The 25666-nt window shown below is 37.8% G+C and overlaps 1 protein-coding gene across 18 annotated transcripts in view; it reads left to right on the plus strand.

The window, feature by feature from the left end:
- The window catches only part of LOC102549174 (ankyrin repeat domain-containing protein 26-like), a 246026-nt gene that overhangs the window by 55737 nt on the left and 164623 nt on the right, over positions 1–25666 (plus strand). For 2 of the 18 annotated variants that reach the window (XM_063276820.1, XM_063276817.1), the window contains exon 13: positions 16415–23015. The exons of 9 other annotated variants lie outside the window; for them this stretch is intronic. In XM_063276820.1, coding sequence (XP_063132890.1) covers positions 16415–16685 — 271 coding nt within the window. In that variant the 3' untranslated portion in view covers positions 16686–23015. Of the gene's footprint in view, positions 1–16414; positions 23016–23347; positions 23464–25666 lie in introns of all 18 variants that reach the window. 7 more of the 18 variants (XM_063276822.1, XM_063276823.1, XM_039096176.2 and 4 more) reach the window with 7 other exon arrangements.

Consider the following 25666-nt stretch of genomic DNA (forward strand, 5'->3'; position numbering starts at 1 on the left):
TACTTTACATAAGGAGCTATACTTGCTGTTGACCTTAAGGACACTGCAAGAGTGAAGGAAAGTATAGTTTATGAAGTATCTAAACACAATCGTGCATTCAGTATGGGAGGGAGGGCTGCATGAGTGGCCAAAATGGCAGTTCTAAAGCTGAACTCGATGAAGAGCTTATGAACTACTGGCCTCAGGGGATAGGATTATTTTTTTTTTAATCCTGGCTCAGCTTTTGAGTTCCCCCTAAATCTTGTTGTTTATTTATTTATTTTTTGTCGTTCAGGCCTTTTAATAGCTAATAGGATTCTTCTGGTGACATTTTTTAAAATTGTATTTTTTATTTACATTTTAAATGTTCTCCCATTTCCTGGTTTCCCTTCCAGAAACCCACTATCACACCAACCACCGCCCCCTGCTTCTATGAGGGTGCTCTCCCACCCATCCTACCTCCCCACCCTGACATTCCCCTATACTGGTACATCAATCCTTGACAGGACCAAGGGCCTTTTCCCCCAATGATGCCTGACAAGGCCATCCTCTGCTGCAAATGCAGATGGAGCCATAGGTCCATCCCTGTGTTCTCTTGGGATGGTGATTTCGTCTTTGGGAGCTCTGAGGGGTCTGGTTGGTTGATATTGTGTTCTTCTTATGGTGTTGCAAACCCCTTCAGGTACTTCAGTCCTTTCTTTGACTCCTTCTTTGCTGACTGTATCCTCAGTTGAATGGTTGACTGCAAGCATCTGCCTCTGTAATTGTCATGCTCTGGCAGAGCCTCTCAGCAGACAGTTATATCAGGCTGCTATCAGCATTCACTTCTTGGCATCTGCATTATGGTCTGTGTTTGGTGGCGGTATATGGGATGCATTCCCATGTAGGGCAGTCTCTGGATGGCCTTTCAGTCTCTGCTCCACACTTTGTCTCCATATTTCCTGCTGTATTTTTGTCCCCCTTCTAAGAAGGACTGAAGTATCCACATTTTTGTCTTCCTTCTTCTTGAGATTCATGTGGTTTGTGAATTGTATCTTGTGTAATCTGAGTTTTTAAGCTAATATCCAATTATCAGTGAGTTCATACCATGTATGTTCTTTTGTGATTGGGTTACCTCACTCAGGGTAATATTTTCTAGTTCTATTTGCCTAAGATTTTCATGAAGTTATTGTTTTAATAGCTGAGTAGTAGTATTCCATTGTATAAATGTACCACATTTTCTGTATCTATTCATCTGATGAAGGACATCTGGGTTCTTTCCAGCTTCTGACTATTATAAATAAGGCTGCTATGAACATAATGGAGCATGTGTCCTTGTTATATGTTGGAGCATCTTTTGGGTATATGCCAAGGAGTGGCATAGCTGTGTTCTCAGGTAGTACTATGTCCAATTTTCTGAGGAACTGACAGACTGATTTCCAGAGTGGTTGTACCAGTTTGCAATCCCACCAACAATGGAGGAATGTTCCTCTTTCTCCACATTTTCACCAGCATCTGTTATCCTGAAGTGTACTACCTCATCTTTTTTGATAGCTTTTGGTTGAAAGTCAATTTTATTTGATATCAGAATGATTACTCCTGCTTGTTTCTTGGGACCATTTGCTTGGAAATTTTTTTCCAGCCTTTTACTCTGAGGAAGTGTCTGTCTTTGTCACTGAGTTGGGTTTCCTGTATGCAGCAAAATGCTGGGTCCTCTTTGCATATCCAGTCTGTTAGTCTATGTCTTTTATTGGGGAATTGAGTCCATTGACTTGAGAGTTATTAGAGACCAATGATTGTTGTGTCCTATTATTTTTGTTGTTAGAGGTGGAATTATGTTTGTGTGACTATCTTCTTTTTGTTTAGTTGAAAGATTACTTTCTTGCTTTTTCTAGGGTGTAGTTTCCCTCCTTATGTTGGAGTTTTCCATCTATTATCCTTTGTAGAGCTGGATTTGTGGAAAGATATTGTGTAAATTTGGTTTTGTCATGGAATATCTTGGCTCTTCTGTCTAATAGTTTTGCTGGATATAGTAGCCTGGGCTGGCATTTGTGTTCTCTTAGGGTCTATATGACATTTGCCCAGAATCTTCTAGCTTTCATAGTCTCTGTAGAGAAATCTGGTGTAACTATAATAGGTCTGCCCTTAAATGTTATTTTTTTGCCCTTAAGTGACCTTTTTCTTACTGCTTTTAATATTCTTTCTTTGTTTAGTGCATTTGTTGTTTTGAATACTATGTGACAGGGGGAATTTCTTTTCTGGTCCAATCTATTTGGAGTTCTGTAAGCTTCTTGTGTGTTTATGGCCATCTTTTTCTTTAGGTTAGGGAAGTTTTCTTCTAGAATTTTGTTGAAGATAATTACTGGCACTTTAAATTGTGAGTCTTCACTCTCTTCTATACCTATTATCCTTAAGTTTGATCTTCTCATTGTGTCCTGGATTTCCTGGATATTTTGGGTTAGGAATTTTTTGCATTTTTACATTATCTTTGATGGTTGTGTCAATGTTTCCTATAGTATCTTCTGCCCCCGGGATTCTCTCTTCTATCTCTTGTATTCTGTTAGTAATGTTTTCATCTATGATTCCTGATCTCTTTCCTAGGTTTTCTGTCTCCAGCATTGTCTCTCTTTTGATTGATTTCTCTATTGTTTCTATTGTTTCTATTTCCATTTTTAGATTCTGGATGGTTTTGTTCAATTCCTTCACCTGTTTGGTTGTGTTTTCCTGTAATTCTTTAAGAAATTTTTGTGTTTCCTCTTTAGGGACTTCTACCTGTTTACCTGTGTTTTCCTGTATTTCTTTAAGGGAGTTATTTATATCCTTCTTAAAGTCTTCTATCATCATAATGAGATATGTTTTTAAATCTAAATATTGCTTTTCTGGGATAACCAGTATTTACTGTGGTGGGATACGTGGGAAATTTAAAAAATCATCAGAAAATACTGGAAAAGCAAGACAATGCTGGAAATAGAAAACCTACAAGACAGATCAGGAGTCATAAATGCAAACATCACCAACAGAATATAAGAGATGGAAGAGAGAATCTCAGGGGCAGAAGATACCATAGAAAACATCGACGCAACCATGAAAAATAATGTAAAGTGCAAAAAGATCCTAACCCAAAACATCCAGGAAATTCAGGACACAATGAGAAGATCAAACTTAAGGATAATAGGTATAGAAGAGATTGGAGACTACCAACTTAAAGGGTCAGTAATTATCTTCAACAAAATTATAGAAGAAAACTTCCCTAACCTAAAGAAAGAGATGCCCATAAACATACAAGAAGCCTACAGAACTCTAAATAGATTGGACCAGAAAAGAAATCCCTCCCATCACATAATAGTCAAAACACCAAATGCACAAAAAAGAAACAACATTAAAAGCAGTAAGGGGAAAAGTTCAAGTAACATATAAAGTTAGACCAGACTTCTCTACAGAGGCTATGAAAGCCAGATGATCCTGGCCAGATGTCATACAGACCCTAAGAGAACACAAATGCCAGCCCAGGCTACTATATCCAGCAAAACTCTCAATTACCACAGATGAAGAAACCAAGATATTCCATGACAAAACCAAATTTACATAGTATCTTTCTTCTAATCCAGCCCTACAAAGGATAATAGACGGAAAATTCCAACACAAGGAGGGAAAGTACACCCTAGAAAAAGCAAGAAACTAATCGCCTTGTAGTGAAACCAAAAGAAGAGAGACACACAAAATTCCACCTCTCACAACAAAAATAACAGGAAACTACGATTGCTATTCCTTAATATCTCTTAACATCAATGCACTTAACTCCCCAATAAAAATATATAGCCTAACAGACTGGATATGTAAAGAAGACCCAGCATTTTGCTGCATACAGGAAATATACCTCAGAGACAAAGACAAACAGTACCTCAGAGTTAAAGGCTGGAAAACAAATTCCAAGCAAATAGTATGAAGAAACAAGCTGGAGTAGCCATTCTAATATTGAATAAAATCGACTTTCAACCAAAAGTTATCAAAAAAGATAAGGAAAGACACTTTATATTCATCAAAGGAAAACATTCACCAAGGTGAACTCTCAATACTACATATCTATGCTCCAAATGCAAGGGCACCTACATTCATAAAAGAAACCTTACTAAAGCTCAAAGCACACAGTGTATCTCTCTCTCTCTCTCTCTCTCTCTCTCTCTCTCTCTCTCTCTCACATACATACACACACACACACACACACACACACACACAATAATAGTAGGAGACTTCAATACTCCTCTCTCATCAATGGACAGATCATGGAAACTAAACAGAGACATAGAAAAACTAAAAGAAGTTATGAACCAAATAGATTTAACAGATATCTATAGAACATTTCATCCACAAACAAGAGAGTATACCTTCTTCTCAGCAGCTCATGGTACCTTCTCCAAAACTGACCATATAATGGGTCCCAAAACAGGCCTCAACAGATACAAGAAGATTGAAATAGTCCCATGCATCCTATCAGACCACCACAGTCTAAGGCTGGTTTTCAATAAACAACAATAAGGAAAGAATGCCCACATATACATGGAAGTTGAACAGTCCTCTACTCAATGATAACTTGGTCAAAGAAGAAATAAAGAAATTTGACTTTTTAAAATTTAATGAAAACGAAGGCACAACATACCCAAACTTTTGGGACACAAAGCAGTACTAAGAGGAAAACTCATAGCTCTGAGTGCTTCCAAAAAGAAACTGGAGTGAGCATAGATTAGCAGGTTGACAGCACATCTAAAAACTCTAGAACAAAAAGAAGCAAATACACCCAAGAGGAGTAGAAGGCAGGAAATAAACTCAGGGCTGAAATCAACCAAGTAGAAACAAAAAGGACTATACAAAGAATCAACAGAACCAAAAGCTGGTTCTTTGAGAAAATTAACAAGATATGCAAACCCTTAGCCAGACTAAGCATAGGGCACAGAGAGTATATCCAAATTAACAAAATCAGAAATGAGTAGGGATACTTAACAACAGAATCTGAAGAAATTCAATCAATCATCAGATCCTACTACAAAAGATTATATTCAACAAAATTGGAAAATCTGGAGGAAATGGACAATTCTCTAGACAAATACAAGAAACCAAAGTTAAATCAGGATCAGATAAACCATCTAAACAATCCCATAACTCCTAAAGAAATAGCAGCAGTTATTAAAATGTTCCAAACCAAAAAGAACCCTGGACCAGATGGGTTTAGTGCAGAATTCTATCAGAACTTCATAGAAGACCTCATACAAATATGTCCAAACTATTCTATGAAATAGGAATAGTTCCTTTTATGAAGCCTCAATTACACTTATACACTAATACACACAAATACCCAACATAGAAAGAGAATTTCAGACCAATTTCTCTTATCATTATCAATGCAAAAATACTCAATAAATTCTCACAAACGAAATCCAAAGACACATGAAAATGATCATCCATCATAATTAAGTAGGCTTCATCCTAGTGATGCAGGGATGGTTTGATATACAGAAATCCCTGAATGTAATTCACTATGTAAACAAACTCAAAGGAAAAAAACCCCACATGTTCATTTCATTAGATGCTGAGAAAGCAGTTGATAAAATTCAACACCCTTAATGATAAAAATCATGGAAAGATCAGGAATTCAAGGCCCGTACCTAAACATAGTAAAAGCAATATGCAGCAAACTAGTAGCCAACATTAAACTAAATGGAGGGAAACTTGAAGCAATCCCACTAAAAGCAGGGACTAGACAAGGCTGCCCACTCTCTCCCTACTTATTCAGTATAGTACTCAAAGTCCTAGCCAGAGCAATCATTCAACAAAAGGAGGCAAAAGGGATACAAATTGGAAAGGAAGAAGTCAAAATATCACTATTTGCAGATGATATGATAGCATACTTAAGTGACTCCAAAAGTTCCACCAGCGAACTACTAAGCCTGATAAACAACTTCAGCAAAGTGGTTGGGTATAAAGTTAACTAAAACAAATTAGTAACCTTCCTATACTCAAAAGATAAAGAGGCTGAGAAAGATATTAGGAAATGACACCCTTCACAATAGACCCAAATAACAAAATACCTTGGTTGTGACTCTAACCAAGCAAGTGAATGATTTGTATGAGAAGATCTTCAAGTCATGGCCATTTTGACAAAAGCAATCTGCAGATTCAATGTAATCCCCATCAAATTTCAAAGGCATTCTTTATAGAATTAGGAAGAAAAATTTGCAAATTCATTTGGAATAACAACAAACCCAGTATAGGGATAACTCCTCAACAAGAAAAGAGCTTCTGATGGAATCATCCCTGACCTCAAGCTGTGTTACAGAGCAATAATGGTAAAAACTGTATGGTATTGGTACAGAGACAGGCAGGTAGATCAGTGGAATAGAATTGAAGACCCAGAAATGAACCCACACACCTATGGTTACTTGATCTGTGGCAAAGGAGCTAAAATCATCCAGTGGAAAAAGATAACATTTTCAACAAATGGTGCTGGTTTAACTGGACGTCAGCATGTAGAAGGATGCAGATCTATCCATTCTTATCACCATGTACAAAGCTTAAGTCCAAGTGTATCAAGGACTTCCACATCAAACCAGATACACTCAAACTAATAGAAAAAAAGTGAGGAAGAGCCTCAAATACACAGGCACTGGGGGAAATTTCCTGAACAAAACACCAATGGCTTATGCTCTAAGATCAAGAATGGATAAATGGGACCTCATAAAACTGCAAAGCTTCTGTAAGGCAAAGGACACTGTCACTAGGACAAAATGGCAACCAACAGATTGGGAAAAGATCTTTAGACTCCAGAGAGCCAAATGTTCTATTAAAAGTGGGGTACAGAGCTAAACAAAGAATTCTCAGCTGAGTAATACCAAACGGCTGAGAAGTACCTAAAGAAATGTTCAACATCCTTAGTCATCAGGGAAATGCAAATCAAAATAACTCTGAGATTCCACATCACAGCAAATAGAATGGCTAAGATAAAAAACGACAACAAAAAATACCTCAGGTGACAGTAGATGCTGGTGAAGTGGTGGAGAAAGAGGAACACTCCTCCATTGTTGGTGGGATTGCAAAGTGGTACAACCTCTCTGGAAATCAGTCTGGAGGTTCCTCAGAAAATTGCACATTGCACTACCTGAGGACCCAGATATACCTCTCTTGGGCATATACACAAAAGATGCTCCAACATACAACAAAGACACGTACTCCACTGTGTTCATAGCTGCCTTATTTATAATAGCCAGAAGTTGTAAAGATCCCCGATGCCCTTCAACAGAGGAATGGATACAGAAAATGTGGTACATATAACAAAATGGAGTACTACTCAGCTATCAAAAACAATGACTTCATGAAATTCATAGGTAAATGAATGGGACTAGAAAATTTCATCCTGAGTGAGGTAACCCAATCATAGAAAAACACACATGTTATGCACTCACTTATAGTGGATATTAGACCAAAAGTTCAAATTACCCAAGATACAATCCACAGAAATCATGAAACTCAAGAAGTAGGATCACCAAAGTGCAGATGCTTCAGTCCTTCTTAAAAGGGGGAACAAAAATATTCATAGGGGTGAATATGGAGACAGAGTTTGGAGCAGAGCCTGAGGGAATGGCCATTCAGAGCCTGCCCCACCTGGGGACACAGCCCATATATATACAACCACCAAAACTAGATATTGATGAAGCTATGAAGTGCATGCTGAAAGGATCCTGATATAGCTGTCTTCTGAGGGTCACAGTCCGAGTATGATAAATACAGAGGGGAAGCTAGCAGCAAACCATTGAACTGAGAGCGGGGTCCCAGTTTGAGACATTAGAGAAAGTATTGAAGAAGCTGAGGGGCTTCCACTTCACAACAACAACACCAACCAACCAGAGCTCCCAGGGACTAAAGCACTACCCAAAGCCTACACATGGACTGACCCATGGCTCCAGGTGCACATGTAGCAGAGGATGGCCTTGTTGGGAATCAATAGATGGAGAAACCCTTGGTCTTCCCAAGGCTGGATCCCTCAGTGTAGAGGAATATCGGGGGAGAGGGAGTAGAAGGGGTAGGAAGGGGTGACTGGGGAGGAAGAAAATCCTTGTAGAAAAAGGGGAGGGAGATGGGATACTGCTCTTGGTGGGAAACCGGGAAAGGGAATAACATCTGAAATGTAAATAAAAATATCCAATTAAAAAAAAAAAGGAAAGAGTGGGCAGCTTTTTCTTGCCCTGATTTTAGTGAAATTGCTTTAAGTTTTTTTCCATTTACCTTGATGTTGGCTATTGGCTTGCTGTATGATGCTTTGATTATGTTTAGGCATATGTTATTTATCTCTGACACCCCTAAAACTTTTAATATGAAGGAGTGTTGTATTTTTTCAAAGGCTTTTTCATCATGTAATGAGATGTTCATGTGACTTTTTTGTTTCAGTTTGTTTATATGGTGGTTTTACTCGATGGATTTTCATTTAGTGAACCATCCCTTCATCTTTTGGATACAGCCTATTTGACCATGATGTTTTCATGAGTTCCCGGATTCAATTTACGAGTATTTTTGAGTATTTTTGCACCAATATTTAAAAGAGAAATGGGTCTGAAGTCCCTTTTCTTGTTTGAGTATTTGTGTGGTTTAGGTATCAGACTGGCTATGGCCTCATATTATACGTTTGACAGTGTTCCTTCTGTTTCTATTTTGTGGACTTTCTGAGGATTATTGGGATTAGCTGTTCCTTGAAAGTCTGCTGTAATTCTGAACAAAAACCATCTGCCTCACCCCCTTTTTTGTTTTGTGATACTTTTAAATACTGCTTCCATTTTGTTAAGCTTTACAGGATAGTTTAAATAGTCTACCTGATCTTTATTTAAGTGGTAAATGACACCTGACTAGACAATCATCCACTTTGTTTAGATTTTGGTTTTGTGCAGGCTTTTGAAGTAGGACTTCATGATTTTTTTTTTTTTTTATTAACTTGAGTATTTCTTATATACATTTCGAGTGTTATTCCCTTTCCCGGTTTCCAGGCAAACATCCCCCTCCCCCCTCCCCTTCCTTATGGGTGTTCCCCTCCCAACCCTCCCCCCATTGCCGCCCTCCCCCCATAGACTAGTTCACTGGGGGTTCAGTCTTAGCAGGACCCAGGGCTTCCCCTTCCACTGGTGCTCTTACTAGAATATTCATTGCTACCTATGGGGTCAGAGTCCAGGGTCAGTCCATGTATAGTCTTTAGGTAGTGGCTTAGTCCCTGGAAGCTCTGGTTGCTTGGCATTGTTGTACTTTTGGGGTCTCGAGCCCCTTCAAGCTCTTCCAGTTCTTTCTCTGATTCCTTCAATAGGGGACCTATTCTCAGTTCAGTGGTTTGCTGCTGGCATTCGCCTCTATATTTGCTGTATTCTGGCTGTGTCTCTCAGGAGCGATCTACATCCGGCTCCTGTCGGTCTGCACTTCTTTGCTTCATCCATCTTGTCTAATTGGGTGGCTGTATATGTATGGGCCACATGTGGGGCAGGCTCTGAATGGGTGTTCCTTCAGTCTCTGTTTTAATCTTTGCCTCTCCCTTCCCTGCCAAGGGTATTCTTTTTCCTCATTTAAAGAAGGAGTGAAGCATTCACATTTTGATCATCTGTCTTGAGTTTCGTTTGTTCTAGGGATCTAGGGTAATTCAAGCATTTGGGCTAATAGCCACTTATCAATGAGTGCATACCATGTATGTCTTTCTGTGATTGGGTTAGCTCACTCAGGATGATATTTTCCAGTTCCAACCATTTGCCTACGAATTTCATAAACTCGTTGTTTTTGATAGCTGAGTAATATTCCATTGTGTAGATGTACCACATTTTCTGTATCCATTCCTCTGTTGAAGGGCATCTGGGTTCTTTCCATTTTCTGGCTATTATAAATAAGGCTGCGATGAACATAGTGGAGCACGTGTCTCTTTTATATGTTGAGGCATCTTTTGGGTATATGCCCAAGAGAGGTATAGCTGGATCCTCAGGCAGTTCAATGTCCAATTTTCTGAGGAACCTCCAGACTGATTTCCAGAATGGTTTTACCAGTCTGCAATCCCACCAACAATGGAGGAGTGTTCCTCTTTCTCCACATCCTCGCCAGCATCTGCTGTCACCTGAGTTTTTGATCTTAGCCAATCGCACTGGTGTGAGGTGAAATCTCAGGGTTGTTTTGATTTGCATTTCCCTTATGACTAAAGATGTTGAACATTTCTTTAGGTGTTTCTCAGCCATTCGGCATTCCTCAGCTGTGAATTCTTTGTTTAGCTCTGAACCCCATTTTTTAATAGGGTTATTTGTTTCCCTGCGGTCTAACTTCTTGAGTTCTTTGTATATTTTGGAAATAAGGCCTCTATCTGTTGTAGGATTGGTAAAGATCTTTTCCCAATCTGTTGGTTGCCGTTTTGTCCTAACCACAGTGTCCTTTGCCTTACAGAAGCTTTGCAGTTTTATGAGATCCCATTTGTCGATTCTTGATCTTAGAGCATAAGCCATTGGTGTTTTGTTCAGGAAATTTTTTCCAGTGCCCATGTGTTCCAGATGCTTCCCTAGTTTTTCTTCTATTAGTTTGAGTGTGTCTGGTTTGATGTGGAGGTCCTTGATCCACTTGGACTTAAGCTTTGTACAGGGTGATAAGGATGGATCGATCTGCATTCTTCTACATGTTGCCCTCCAGTTGAACCAGCACCATTTGCTGAAAATGCTATCTTTTTTCCATTGGATGGTTTTGGCTCCTTTGTCAAAAATCAAGTGACCATAGGTGTGTGGGTTCATTTCTGGGTCTTCAATTCTATTCCATTGGTCTATCTGTCTGTCTCTGTACCAATACCATGCAGTTTTTATCACTATTGCTCTGTAATACTGCTTGAGTTCAGGGATAGTGATTCCCCCTGAAGTCCTTTTATTGTTGAGGATAGCTTTAGCTATCCTGGGTTTTTTGTTATTCCAGATGAATTTGCAAATTGTTCTGTCTAACTCTTTGAAGAATTGGATTGGTATTTTGATGGGGATTGCATTGAATCTGTAGATTGCTTTTGGTAAAATGGCCATTTTTACCATATTAATCCTGCCAATCCATGAGCATGGGAGATCTTTCCATCTTCTGAGGTCTTCTTCAATTTCTTTCCTCAGTGTCTTGAAGTTCTTATTGTACAGATCTTTTACTTGCTTGGTTAAAGTCACACCGAGGTACTTTATATTATTTGGGTCTATTATGAAGGGTGTCGTTTCCCTAATTTCTTTCTCGGCTTGTTTCTCTTTTGTATAGAGGAAGGCAACTGATTTATTTGAGTTAATTTTATACCCAGCCACTTTGCTGAAGTTGTTTATCAGCTTTAGTAGTTCTCTGGTGGAACTTTTGGGATCACTTAAATATACTATCATGTCATCTGCAAATAGTGATATTTTGACCTCTTCTTTTCCGATCTGTATCCCTTTGATCTCCTTTTGTTGTCTGATTGCTCTGGCTAGAACTTCAAGAACTATATAGAATAAGTAGGGAGAGAGTGGGCAGCCTTGTCTAGTCCCTGATTTTAGTGGGATTGCTTCAAGTTTCTCTCCATTTAGTTTAATGTTAGCAACTGGTTTGCTGTATATGGCTTTTACTATGTTTAGGTATGGGCCTTGAATTCCTATTCTTTCCAGGACTTTTATCATGAAGGGGTGTTGAATTTTGTCAAATGCTTTCTCAGCATCTAATGAAATGATCATGTGGTTCTGTTCTTTCAGTTTGTTTATATAATGGATCACGTTGATGGTTTTCCGTATATTAAACCATCCCTGCATGCCTGGGATGAAGCCTACTTGATCATGGTGGATGATTGTTTTGATGTGCTCTTGAATTCGGTTTGCCAGAATTTTATTGAGTATTTTTGCGTCGATATTCATAAGGGAAATTGGTCTGAAGTTCTCTTTCTTTGTTGTGTCTTTGTGTGGTTTAGGTATAAGAGTAATTGTGGCTTCATAGAAGGAATTCGGTAGGGCTCCATCTGTTTCAATTTTGTGGAATAGTTTGGATAATATTGGTACGAGGTCTTCTATGAAGGTTTGATAGAATTCTGCACTAAACCCGTCTGGACCTGGGCTCTTTTTGGTTGGGAGACCTTTAATGACTGCTTCTATTTCCTTAGGAGTTATGGGGTTGTTTAACTGGTTTATCTGTTCCTGATTTAACTTCGATACCTGGTATCTGTCTAGGAAATTGTCCATTTCCTGAAGATTTTCAAATTTTGTTGAATATAGGTTTTTATAGTAAGATCTGATGATTTTTTGAATTTCCTCCGAATCTGTAGTTATGTCTCCCTTTTCATTTCTGATTTTGTTAATTTGGACACACTCTCTGTGTCCTCTCGTTAGTCTGGCTAAGGGTTTATCTATCTTGTTGATTTTCTCAAAGAACCAACTTTTGGTTCTGTTGATTCTTTCTATGGTCCTTTTTGTTTCTACTTGGTTGATTTCAGCTCTGAGTTTGATTATTTCCTGCCTTCTACTCCTCCTGGGTGTATTTGCTTCTTTTTGTTCTAGAGCTTTTAGGTGTGCTGTCAAGCTGCTGACATATGCTCTTTCCTGTTTCTTTCTGCAGGCACTCAGCGCTATGAGTTTTCCTCTTAGCACAGCTTTCATTGTGTCCCATAAGTTTGAGTATGTTGTATCTTCATTTTCATTAAATTCTAAAAAGTTTTTAATTTCTTTCTTTATTTCTTCCTTGACCAGGTTATCATTGAGTAGAGCATTGTTCAATTTCCACGTATATGTGGGCATTCTTCCCTTATTGTTATTGAAGACCAGTTTTAGGCCGTGGTGGTCCGATAGCACGCATGGGATTATTTCTATCTTTCTGTACCTGTTGAGGCCCGTTTTTTGACCAATTATATGGTCAATTTTGGAGAAAGTACCATGAGGAGCTGAGAAGAAGGTATATCCTTTTGCTTTAGGATAGAATGTTCTATAAATATCCGTTAAGTCCATTTGGCTCATGACTTCTCTTAGTCTGTCTACATCACTGTTTAATTTCTGTTTCCATGATCTGTCCATTGATGAGAGTGGGGTGTTGAAATCTCCCACTATTATTGTGTGAGGTGCAATGTGTGTTTTGAGCTTTAGTAAGGTTTCTTTTACATATGTAGGTGCCCTTGTATTTGGGGCATAGATATTTAGGATTGAGAGTTCATCTTGGTTGATTTTTCCTTTGATGAATATGAAGTGTCCTTCCTTATCTTTTTTGATGACTTTTAGTTGGAAATTGATTTTATTTGATATTAGAATGGCTACTCCAGCTTGCTTCTTCTGACCATTTGCTTGGAAAGTTGTTTTCCAGCCTTTCACTCTGAGATAGTGTCTGTCTTTGTCTCTGAGGTGTGTTTCCTGTAGGCAGCAGAATGCAGGGTCCTCGTTGCGTATCCAGTTTGTTAATCTATGTCTTTTTATTGGGGAGTTGAGGCCATTGATATTGAGAGATATTAAGGAATAGTGATTATTGCTTCCCGTTATATTCATATTTGATGTGAGGTTATGTTTGTGTGCTTTCATTCTCTTTGTTTTGTTGCCAAGACGATTAGTTTCTTGCTTCTTCTAGGGTATAGCTTGCCTCCTTATGTTGGGCTTTACCATTTATTATCCTTTGTAGTGCTGGATTCGTAGAAAGATATTGTGTAAATTTGGTTTTGTCATGGAATATCTTGGTTTCTCCACTTCATGATTTTTTAATTTCCTCAGTTTCTGTTGTTATGTTGCCATTTTTATGAGGGATTTTTTTTTTAATTTGGGAATTGTCTGTCTGCCTTTTAGGTCCTTTTCTAAGGGTTTGTTTATCTTGTTGATATTCTCAAAGAAACAGCTCTAGGTTTTGTTGAATCATTGTATTGTTCTCTTTGTTTTTAATTGATTTACTTCAGCCCTGGATTTGATTATTTCCTGCTGTTCACTCCTCTTTGGTGTATTTACTTCCTTTTTTTCCTTGAACTTTCAGGTGTGCCATTAAGATGTTAGTATGTGGTGTCTCCATTTTTTTTTAATAAAGACACTTAGAGTTATGAGTTTTCCTCTTAGCACTGCTTTCATTGTGTCACATATGTTTGGGTTTGTTGTGCCTTCCTTTTTACTGAGTTCTGAAAAGTGTTTAATTTCTTTTTTTTTCTTTCTTTCTTTCTTTCTTTCTTTCTTTCTTTCTTTCTTTCTTTTTTTTTTTTTTTAGTTCTTCCCTAACCAAGTGATAATTGAGAAGGCAGTTGTTCACTTTCCATGAATATTTGGGTGTTCTTCTGTTATTGAAATCCAGCCTTAATCCATAGGGATCTTATAAATTGCAAGGGGTTAATTCAATCTTCTTTGATCTGTTGAGGCTTGCTTTGTGCCTGATTATATCATTAATTTTGGAGAAGGTTCCATGAAGTGCTGGGAATAAAATATATTCTCTTGTGTTTTGGTGAAAGATTCTATAGATGTCAGTTAGATCCATTTTATCCTATTATTTGTTAATTTCATGATTTCTATGTTTAATTTCTGTCTTGATGACCTTTCCATTCCTGAGATTCAGGTGTTGAAGTCTGCCATTATTAACACATGCATTTTCCCATGCTGTTTTAATATTCCGTATTTGTTCTATAGATTTTGTGTTTTAATTGTTATGTGGCAGTCGAGTTTTCATTTCTGTTGCAGTATAATTGGTGTTCTATGAGCCTGCTCTATCTTTATAGGCATCTTCTACTTTTGGTTGGTAAAGTTTTCTGTAGTTTTGTTCAAAATATTTTCTAGGCCTTGGAAGTGAGACTTTCCCCCTTCTTCTATTACTATTACTTTTAAGTTAGGTCTTTTCATGGTTTCCCAGATTTCCAGGATGTTTTGTGTCAGGAAATTTTTAGATTTAACATTTTCATTGACTGCTGTATTTCTTCTATATCTTCTATGCCTGAGATTATTTCTTCTATCCCCTGTATTCTGTTGCTCATGGTTGCCTCTGTTGTTCCTGTTCTTTTCTCTAAGATTTCCACCTCTAGGATTCTGACAGTTCATGTTTTATTCATTGCTTCTATTTCCATGTTTAGGACATCACAGTTTTATTTCTTTCACCTGTTTAATAGTATTTTCCTGTATATTTTTTAAAAGGTTTGTTTCCTCTTTAAACACCTCTACCTGTTTGTATTTTCCTATATTTTTTTTAAAAAGATTTATTTCATTTATATGAGTATACTGTATACCAGAAGAGGGCATCAGATCCCATTACAGATGGTTGTGAGCCACCATGTGGTTGCTGGGATTTGAACTCAGGAACTCTGGAAGAGCAACCAGTGCTCTTAACCCATGAGCCACCTCTTTCTACATTTCTTTACTGAATTTATTCATTTCCTCTTTAAAGGACTCTGTCATCTTTATAATATTGAATCAAAGGTCATTTTCTTGTGCTTCATTTGTGGTAAGATATTTGTGGCTTGCTGTAGAAGGGTATCTGTGCTTGTCATATTGGCCTGGCCTGGCTTTTGTTAATTATGTCCTATCCATCTGGCTTTTATCTATGTGTATGGCTTTGGTCCCTTGATGAATCTTTTATAGTAGGTATTGGGGGGGGGGTTAAATCCAATAATCCTGGTGTGGCAGACCTCTGATCAATATCCTTGGATTGTATGGTTCCAGATCTGCAGGTCTGTGTGGTTAAGCAGCTGCAGATCTGATGAAGGTGGGCAGAGAGATTGGGGGAGAATGGATGTTCCCTTGGGATAACAGGCTGCTCAGTGCAGCTGGGCTTACTCCAGAGGACTTAGAAAGCAAGGAAGATGGGTGGGGGGAGGGAACTTTACCTGTCTGTTTCAGGCTCAGCAGATCTGATGAAGTTGGGCAGAGAGGCGGCAAGAGAATGGAGGTCTATCTGGGATATTAGGCTGCTCAGTCTGTTTAGACACTTTTTTCTTACTTGTATTTTTGCTTGTATTTTTTTGGTTTCTGATTTTGTGAATGTGTGTACATATGTTTCTCAGTCTGTTTTGTTTCTTGCCTTTCACAAAGAAATAGAAAGAAAAGGCATGTAGTTGCCTTTGTAGGGAGCTGATAAGACCTAGGAGAAATTTAGGGAAGTGAAAATTATGATCAGTTTGCCATGTTTTTTAATAAAAAATAAAATATATAACATGTATCATTGTTTTCACTTAAGTTATAAATAATATAATCATGTTAAGTTTTCTAAAATTTTTATGTACATCTATAAATACTAAAATCATTTTTTTCAATGTTATCTAATAAAAAGTATATGACTCGTGGAAAAAAAATCACCTTTGAATTGTCAGAACTAATTGTACTAATTTAAACTCAAAATTATAATAGTTTTTTTCTGAAATATTTTGACTGGTAAAAGATTATGTAATGGGAAATCCCATCTATTCTTAAAGCAATTGTTAAAATTCAAGTTTGGGTGTCATTTAGGAAAAGAATGTGATATGAACTATTTTCCTATGCAGTATTTCCGGCACTCGTGTGAAAGTTCAGCACACCAACTCCAAGGTTGTCATTTCGAAAAGGAGGAACAGACAGTCACAAGTCCAAACTCACACCAAATCTGGCTCAGGGGGAGCTTATGACAGAAGCCTTCAGAATGATCTTGGACTCAACAGAACAGGAGCATGTAGTGAGGGCCATGATATCAGTCCAATGTCGAAACGGAAAGCTTGGTGGGATAGCTTATTAATGTTAGTTATGGTTTTGCTTCTCTATAGTGTTTCAGGTTTCTAATAGTATTGTATTTTAATTTTGATGAACCACTGAATTGTATAGCTGACTCAAAATTCTCATTTTCCAGACATGCTCCCTTGTTAACCTGAGTCAGTAAATGGAACAAAATTGAAATATTTTAAATTTGCTTCCAACTGGCAACTGAATTAGATTTTTAGAGCTTGTAGAGAAGGTATAGTGGTTAGAGGTTTTTGCCACAGAATAGCAAGAGCATTCACTCCCTGAACCCAACGTAGTGTGAGGAGAGCACCTCCATGTTGTCTTCTGACTATAACAGAGGAGGTGTGACATGCACCTTTAAATAACTTAAGGCGTAATCTAATTACATTCATTTTTAGCTTTTAGCAACACTATTTTGTCTTGGCCCTAAATTTTTAGTGGTTTTATTAATAAACTCTTTGGTCAATATCTGTTATTTTCAGTAAAAGTTTGAAAGTTAAACTCTTTTCTTTCTTTTTTTTTTTTGGACCCAATTGGTAAGATATAACTGCCCACCTAAACATACAAAGCCCAGTACCATCCATGCCGTAAGAGCATTAATAACAACCTGTAAATACACACAGCCATCACCTGCATGACTTCTCTCTCTCTCTCCTGTCTTCCTCCTTTCTGTTCCAGTCTCCTCCTCTTCCTTCAAACTTCTCTCCCGCCCATCCTTCCTTCTCCTCCAATGACAGGCCTCCTTCTATCCTGTACCTGCCCCTCACCTGTACTTTACAAATTCAATGGGGAGGTGGTTCTGGTGAAGTCACCTGAGTCCTGAGTATGTGACTAGGCAGCTGTCCTTGGGGCAGTGGAATTAGCATCAAAATACAGATAACTCCAGGGCAAACCACAAAATTTCCCCCTTTTTGTCCAGTCAAAAGGCCTTTTCACTTATATATATAAACTGAGTACAATTATTACCATTCTACAATTTATAAAACATATGATATACTCAATACCCAGTCCATCACTTTATCAGTTAAACAGAACATTTAGTTATCCATTCCAGCTTAAGAAAGGCTTAAAATCTATATTATATCTTGGCTACCTTGTATACTATCTGATAACTATCTAATAAAATATGTAATTTTAGAGTTAAACAGCCTGATAGGCTATGAGACTATAATCAGTCTTCCACCTCATCAGAAATCTGAGAATGACCAAATATCTATACACATAGGAAGCCTAACACAACTTCCAGAACTGAGAGGTTGTAGAGACAAATCTCCACTAGCACAGTCCCCTGTTAGCAACATGTGGTGCAAGTCTTCAGCCTTCTGGCCCAAAATTAACTGACAGACTGTTGAAACACAGATTTTGAAGGACTTTTTGAAGGACTGATCATCCTGTCTTGGCAGAGTTTATCAGTCAACTATTCTACATAATTCATCCTTTTCTGGACAGCATTAGTCTGCAGATGAAACAGGCAGTTTTGTCCAGTGGCTGCCTAGCCACAAAGTATTGCCTCAGCTGGAGGTAGGGATGTTCACATTCTTCATTAACTCTGCCAAAGGGGAACTGTTAGGATAAATAACTTTAAATCTCAAATTTTATGGATTTCTGATATTTTTGAAAACTACCTATCTATACAAGACAATCTGGACTGTTATCTTTATATCTTAATATTATCTTGAAAGTACTCTCACAAAGTCAGCAATATATTTGCTACTTGGCCCTTAACTCACATGTGTAATCAACTCAGAAGTTTGTAATGACATCAATAGAAGGACTGGTTCTAAACCTTGTACTATTAAACTTTGTCCAAAAAATTCTATACCAAAGCAGAGATACGATTTTAGCTTAGTTACCAAATGAGATTATGACTGTATAACTCAATCTAGCTAATTCCTCCCTGTTAAATTACAACCAATAACTTTAAAATAACCACTTTCAGCCTCCCAAAGGTCCAGGGAATTGGAGTGATGACTCCTCTATAACTTCTTCAAGCTGTACATGGGCGTTGAGATAACCTTGGCAGTAAGGGGTAGGAAGAATGAGGCAAATGCTGTAGCCGATGTGTCCTGATTGGACCCAACTGCAAGTCCTTGAGACCAGGAATCCAAGTAGGCACACTGTCTCAAGACAAAAGTTTAGAATCCAGATATCTTTTTGTTTGCTTCCCTTGAATCAATTTTTTCAGGCAGTCTACTTCTATCAAATCTGATCAGTATGACTCGTTGAGGTTTCCAGAGCCTAATCACACTTTTTAAAAACACAAAGGCAAAATCTTTTTCCCAAAATACTTTGTTCCTTAGTCTGTAACCAGAAAAGCTTGTATCTTGCATTTACTCCCAGAGTAGTAATATAACCATAAAACTCAAAGTCACACCCATTATGAAGATTAAACAATTTTTTAAGAAAAGGAAGTAAGCTAAACAATGAACTTGATAGGCTTTTGTACTCTATGATATCAGGATATGAACCCAAAATTCCCGTGGAGCCCACGTTAAGAGAATCTGAGCTTCTTGTTCAAAAGTAACCACAAACCCTCGCTTGCCAGTATCGACAAGCCATATTGCCTTTGGCGGGGTGATTCATAAACAAACCCAATACCTTCTATCAATTCCAATATCAATAAGCAACATATCAAACCAGGACTTTTGCCCAAAATATCTCAATCTGTTAAGCTCTGTACCCAGAGCCACAGATTTTTCTTTAACCTTAATAATATATATATATGTATATATATATGTATATATATATATCCATCTGTTAAGCTCTACTTGGAGCCACAGATTTTTATTTACCCTTAATACTTCTATCATATATGTCTGCATTCACTCTGCCTTGTGTTACAGACATTTATCACAACTCTCTACTTGGAGTTACTGACTAATTTTTCCCTATCTAAGGTCTGAACTGTGGGTGAAAATCCCCACGTGATTCAGGTAATCTCTTTACTCTCCTTAAAACAAACTTAAACACTTTCTATCCATTCTAATACCAATAAACAACTTATCAAACCAGGAATTTAGCCCAAATATATCAATCTGTTAAGTTCTCTACCCGGAGCCACAGATTTTTCTTTAACCTTAATAACTTCTATAATATATGGCTGCATTTACTCTGCTTAGTGTTACAGACAGTTATCACAACTCTACTTGGAGTTAGTGACTAATTTTTCTCTATCTAAGTTCTGAACCATGGGTGAAAATTCCCATGTGATTCAGGTATCTCTTTATTCTCTTCTTCCTAAAAACAAACTTAATCACCTTTTAATGATACCTGTCATTAAGAAGTAGCTTGTCTAACTAGGATTTCAACCCAAAATTCCCATGGAGCCCACGTTAGAAGGAATATGAGTATTCTGAAAGACTTTCTAAACAACTTTCTTTAAAAAGCAGCTTTTAATCTCTAACTCTCTGATCTGCCATTACTTATTACACAGCAGGGGACTTATGGCCTGCCCACCTGTGCTGCTTCCCTGTTTCTTTGTTTAAATTCCACGTGCTTGAGAGATCACATGACTTAACATGGTGCCGGCCTCCTCTTACTTAGAAAATAAAACTTTCTCTCAATTCTTAGGATTGCTAGTGGATTCTAGCCCACAGGTTGGTTCACCGTCTGTTGTAAAATATAAAAAATAAAAAAATAAGGTTGTCTTTTACCTCGCTAGGTCTGACACCTCAGTGCTCCAAGATATCTGCTAGATATCTTGGCTGAAGCACATCCCAACTCCACCTCGGCCCAGTGTCTCCAGTCCCCACACACTTTCGTACACTCAAACCGTCACAAAAAAGAACACACAATAATCTTTGACGCAATTGGTAAGATATAATTGCCCACCTAAGTGCCAGTTCCACTTAGCCCAGTGCCATCCATGCCTTAAGAACATTAGTAACAACCTGTAAATACACAGAGCGGAATCTTAACGTCACCTGCCCTGGCTTCTCTCCCTCTCCCTCCTGTCCCTTCCTGAAAGTTAAACTTTTAACTACAGGTGCACAGCTGAATTTAAGATATGTTTGAACACATGAATTACAAAATTTAAAAATATGAAAATATGCTTTAAAGATCAAATTTGACATCTTCTTAAATGAAAGTAAGCCTTAATTTCTCATTTTCCTTATACCACTTTATTTTATATTGTAGATTTTATTTTCTGAAGAAAGAAGGATAATTCTGAGCTATATATGTAACTTCAAAAATAGCTGAGTAATTTCTAAAGACACTTTATAAGAAAAAGAGTACATTTCTTCTTTTTAATTGAAAATAAATTTTTATGCACTATATTTTAATCCTGGTTTTCTCCTCCCTATCTCTTCCCAAATCCTTCCCACCTCTGACCAAATCCAAACTTTCTCTCTTTAGAAAACAAATGGTGCAACAAATAAACAAACATACCAAAATAAAACAAAGCAAACAGATAAACCAAAAATATCACCCCAAACTCTAACATCCATGAAAAACCACAAGAAACACAGACATGCACGCACACACATGTGCATTCATGCATGTATACAAAAGCACACAAAACTCATTCGTTTTGTTAACAGTTTTAAATAAATTTGTACATAAGACAGCAAATCTTATGCAATTATCCTTCAGGACAAAGGTTCCATCATGTAACTCAGAAAATATTTAAGTGAAGAAGTCCCTCTGAATGGCAGCAGAAGCAGAAACTCATCAAATTATGCACCAACATATTCATCTCTCTCCCTCACATTTTGTTTGACACATTTCTTAGTCTGGAATTTCCATAGAAACATCACTGACTTTAGCAGCACACGGTAAGTGTGCCCTGACACATTTTTATTGTTAAGGGACTGTTTAGTGGAGATTCTATTTATGGTAATAATATTTATTTTTGAGATAGCATAACTAGGCAAAGTAAAAAGTGCAGTTATACGGATTGTAAATCTGTTGTGGTTTCATTTTTATTGTGTAGCTCTACTATTTAATGTTCATTTCAACCAGTGCTCTTGCCATAAAGTTTTGGTGGTCTTTTCATGGATTTCTTATACACAGAAAGCAGATCATATTTGTGTAGAGAGGCCCCATGCTTCATTTGTTTTTCTTGGCTTCCTGCTTTATGCATAATAAGTAAACCACACAGGAGCAAATCTAAAGGAGTGTAGGACAGTATTGCACTGAAATTACAACATAAAAGGGCAAGGTATTAATAACATTATTGTATGCTTTAAAAATGAGAAGTAGCTGAGTTTTCATCATAACTTTGTCATATTTTCTTAAGGCATGATAACAGTCTAAGAATTTCCAAGGCATAGACTTGCTCCACTTCAAACAAACCTTGAATGAATGTGAACTTGTTAAATATGTTGTAGTACATGCAATTCTCATCAGTTATTATTGCAAAATTCAGGTAATGTATCTCTTTGTAAGAGCACAATGAATTCTTGTGTAAACAAAGATGGGTTGTAAACAAAGATGGGTTCTAAAAGATTGTGAAGGCATATTTCTCTTAATATTTTCAAGAAAAAAGGAGGTCTGTGACACTTGCAACTTTCTTGGGTTACTTCGATCATGCTGGACTCATAAGAAGGATTTAAAAATGTCCTTTTGTCCATGTGTAAGACACAGCTCCATAATGTGATTTCTGCTCCATGCCCTGCATGAGACACTATGCTGTTGCTCATGAAAATTTAAGGGTGAATCAAGAACACAGGTCCTAGAGTCCGATAGATATGGCTATTTCAGCTGGGAATGCAAATGTTGTAATAATGTGCAACAGCTAGCTGTCTAAATTGATAGTAAAGGATTCGAAGTTCAGATATAGTATGACATCCCTAGAGCCAGTACTGAGTTGATTATCTCTGGCCCTTAGTGTGTCTCTTTGAATCTTTTTATTGTAAAGTTCTCTTCTACTATATTTTGTCTGAATCTAAGGAGAAATTGTTATCATCCCCTTTATTAAGTGAGTTTTCTCCATAACATCAAACCTCACCATCATATCATCACCAGATTTTATCATCATCTTTATTAAGTGAGTTTTCTCCATAACATCAAACCTTATTGCTTCTGTTACTGTCATGGAGGATTGATCACTGACTCTTAGTATCTGTGCTGTGATCATTGGCTATGACATTCATGTTCATGTGCATATTTCAAATTTGGGTTTACACACTCAATTCTAGGTAGCTATACCCATTCCTTATTTGTTATTATTAATATTTTAAGTTGCATAATAAAATGATCCTTAGGAAGTTTGTGATTTTCATACCTAGCCCTGTGAGTCATACTCATTCTTCGCATGTAGAATTCTAACTGGCAGTACTCTTTTTCCTTTTTGGCTGGCGATTCCTACAAAATATCCAAGCTTCACTACTGAGCTATTCTTCCTTCTCTGATATCAAGTCTTGAAAATGTTCTACAATTTCATCTCAGGTAAAATTGGCTCACTTCATATTTTGGTCAAATATTACTTCAAACTGGTACATCTTACATTGTCATGACAATCAACAATTCTTTGTACTTAATGATATAACCAGACTCAGAACCTCATGGGTCCCCAACAACTGCAGTGATTCACATGCCAGCAAAACATTCATGTCCACAGATACTTTTGTTTGCTTTTGACCGTGGACTGTTTTTAGTGTATTCTCAAGCCTACTGTCTTTCAGTTTTAGCCTCCTAATCATGCTTGGATATGTGATTGTTGATACACAACAAATAATTTTTAAATCAAAATAATTTATTTAATTCTGTGCTTACAACAGAGAGAGCTTGGGAGGGGAGGAAAAGAAAGACCTCCTGTTCCCTTGCAGAGATATAGATCCTGGAGATTGCATCCCTAAAGAGAAGTCTGAGACAAACTGGAGGAAATTGAGACTAGGTTAGTATTTTGTATTTGTAGGGCAGAAGGGCCCAAAGATTTTCTGTCCCACCCCATATCCTCATTTGCTCCATTACAGGTATCTTTTTGTAACTGGTGATCTTAGACACTGTTGTTAGTCTCCTGCATATGTTGTTATGTATTAAAGTTTGATTTCTAGGAGCAAATCACCAAAAACAGCAGTTTGAAAACAAGTAAGAGACTGAGTTTATCTCTGCTGTAGAATTATGGTCATTTGTCTTTTCCCTGACAATGGCCTCTTTAGTGATGGCTCATCTGGGCCACCCAAATGGGCAACAAGCTACTGTGAGGGCCACTGGTTACAAATGAATTTACCAAAAAGATAGGAAAAATGCATAAGTCAAGACACCATTTACACTGCTGGAAGATGTTCTGTGCAAGGTCTGCAAGATTATACAACTCTGTGGAAGGGGAAGTCTTTATTTTTATTGTTTTTTTTAGGTTAGTACACAATGGAGTTCATTATAGCATTACTATGTGTCTCTCATATTTGTTCTTATTCATTCCCCAACCCCCACTCACCTTCCCCATACACACAGCAGTAGTCTTTTGAGCTGAACATAGCCTGAGCTTACTAAGACTAACAACATGGCAGTATCATTGCCATCACCATCACCATCACTAATAACTTCTTAGCTTACAGATCCCTAAGCAATACCCTGATCTATTTGAATGAAGCAATCTGTGTGAAAATTGAAACTTACAATCTGATAGTGAACCCATTCAAGGGAACTCATAATGACATTACTAGATGAGTTGTGAAGTATTTAATTTAAATAACTATTTATTTACATTCCAATAATTTCCCTTAATAATTCCCCCTTCCACACTTCCTCATCCCATTCCTCCTTCATCTTGCCTCCAAGAGGGTGTTCCCTCCACAAAGACCTCCCCTTTCTCTGTGGTATCATGTCTTTCAAGGATTAAGCACATCTTTACCCACCTAGGTTAGACCAGGCAGACCCCCTCCATATGTGCCCAAGAGCCTCAGACCATCCCTTCTATGCTGTTGGTGGGTGGCTCATGGTTTTGGAGCTCCCAAGGGTCTAAGTCAGTTGAGAATGGTGGTCTTCCTATATTGTCACTCTTGCTTTCAAGTTCTTTAATCCTTCCCTTAATTAAACTGTAGGGCTCCCTGACCTCTGTCTAGTCGTTGGGTGTATGTGTCTGCTTCTGTGTCTGTAAGCTGCTGGTAGGGCCTCTCAGAGGACAGCCATGCCTGGCTCCTGTCTGTAAGTATATCATAGCATAGTAATGTCAGGTCTTGGTTATCCCCTGATAAGGATTCCAATTTGTGTTGGTTCTTGGACTTCCTTTCCTTCAGTCTCTTCTCCATTTTTGTCCCCAAAGTTCTATTAGACAGGAAAAATTCTGGGTCAGGAATTTTGACTGTGGGTTAGTAATGCTATCCACTTGATTTCATGTCTATCTACTGGAGGTGACACTCTTGAAGTTTCCTTTCCCTAGTGGCTAAGGTCACCCCCAATGAATCCTAAGAGTGTCTCACCCACTGGGTCTCTGGTACTTTCTACAGGGTACCCCCACCTCCCATTCAGCAAGGCTATTAATTTCCATTCATTCTTTTGACCCTCTGGGCTTCTCTCCTATCCCTCCCCCAATATCTGATCCTGTTTTCCTCCACGCAGATCCTCTACTCCCTCTGCTTTCCATGATTATTTCTTTCCCTCTTCCAAGTAGGATTGAAGCCTCCTCATTTGGGCATTTCTCCTTGTTACAACTTTAGGTCTGTAGGTTGTACCCTAAGTATTACATACTTTTTGACTAATATCCACTTATCAGTGAGGACATACAATGCATGTCCTTTTGGGTTTGAGTTACCTCATTCAGTATATTTTCTAGTTCCATCCATTTTCCTGCAAAATTCACGATGTTTTCATTTTAATAACTGAATAGCATTCCAATGTGTAAATGAATCACATTATTGTGTCCATTCTTTAGTTGAGGGACATCTGGGTTGTTTCCAGCTTCTGGCTATTACAATTAATGCTGCTGTGAATATGGCGGAGCAGGTGACCTTGTGGTATGACAGGGAGTCTTTTGGGTATATTTCGAAGAGTGGTATAGCTGGGTCTTCAGGTAGAACTATTTCCAATTTTCTGAGGAGTCAACAAATTGATTTTCAGAATGGTTATACCAGTTTTCAATTTGACCAGCAGTGAAG

The sequence above is a fragment of the Rattus norvegicus genome, chromosome 17, assembly GCF_036323735.1.
Source record: "Rattus norvegicus strain BN/NHsdMcwi chromosome 17, GRCr8, whole genome shotgun sequence".
Classification (NCBI taxonomy): Eukaryota; Metazoa; Chordata; class Mammalia; order Rodentia; family Muridae; genus Rattus; species Rattus norvegicus.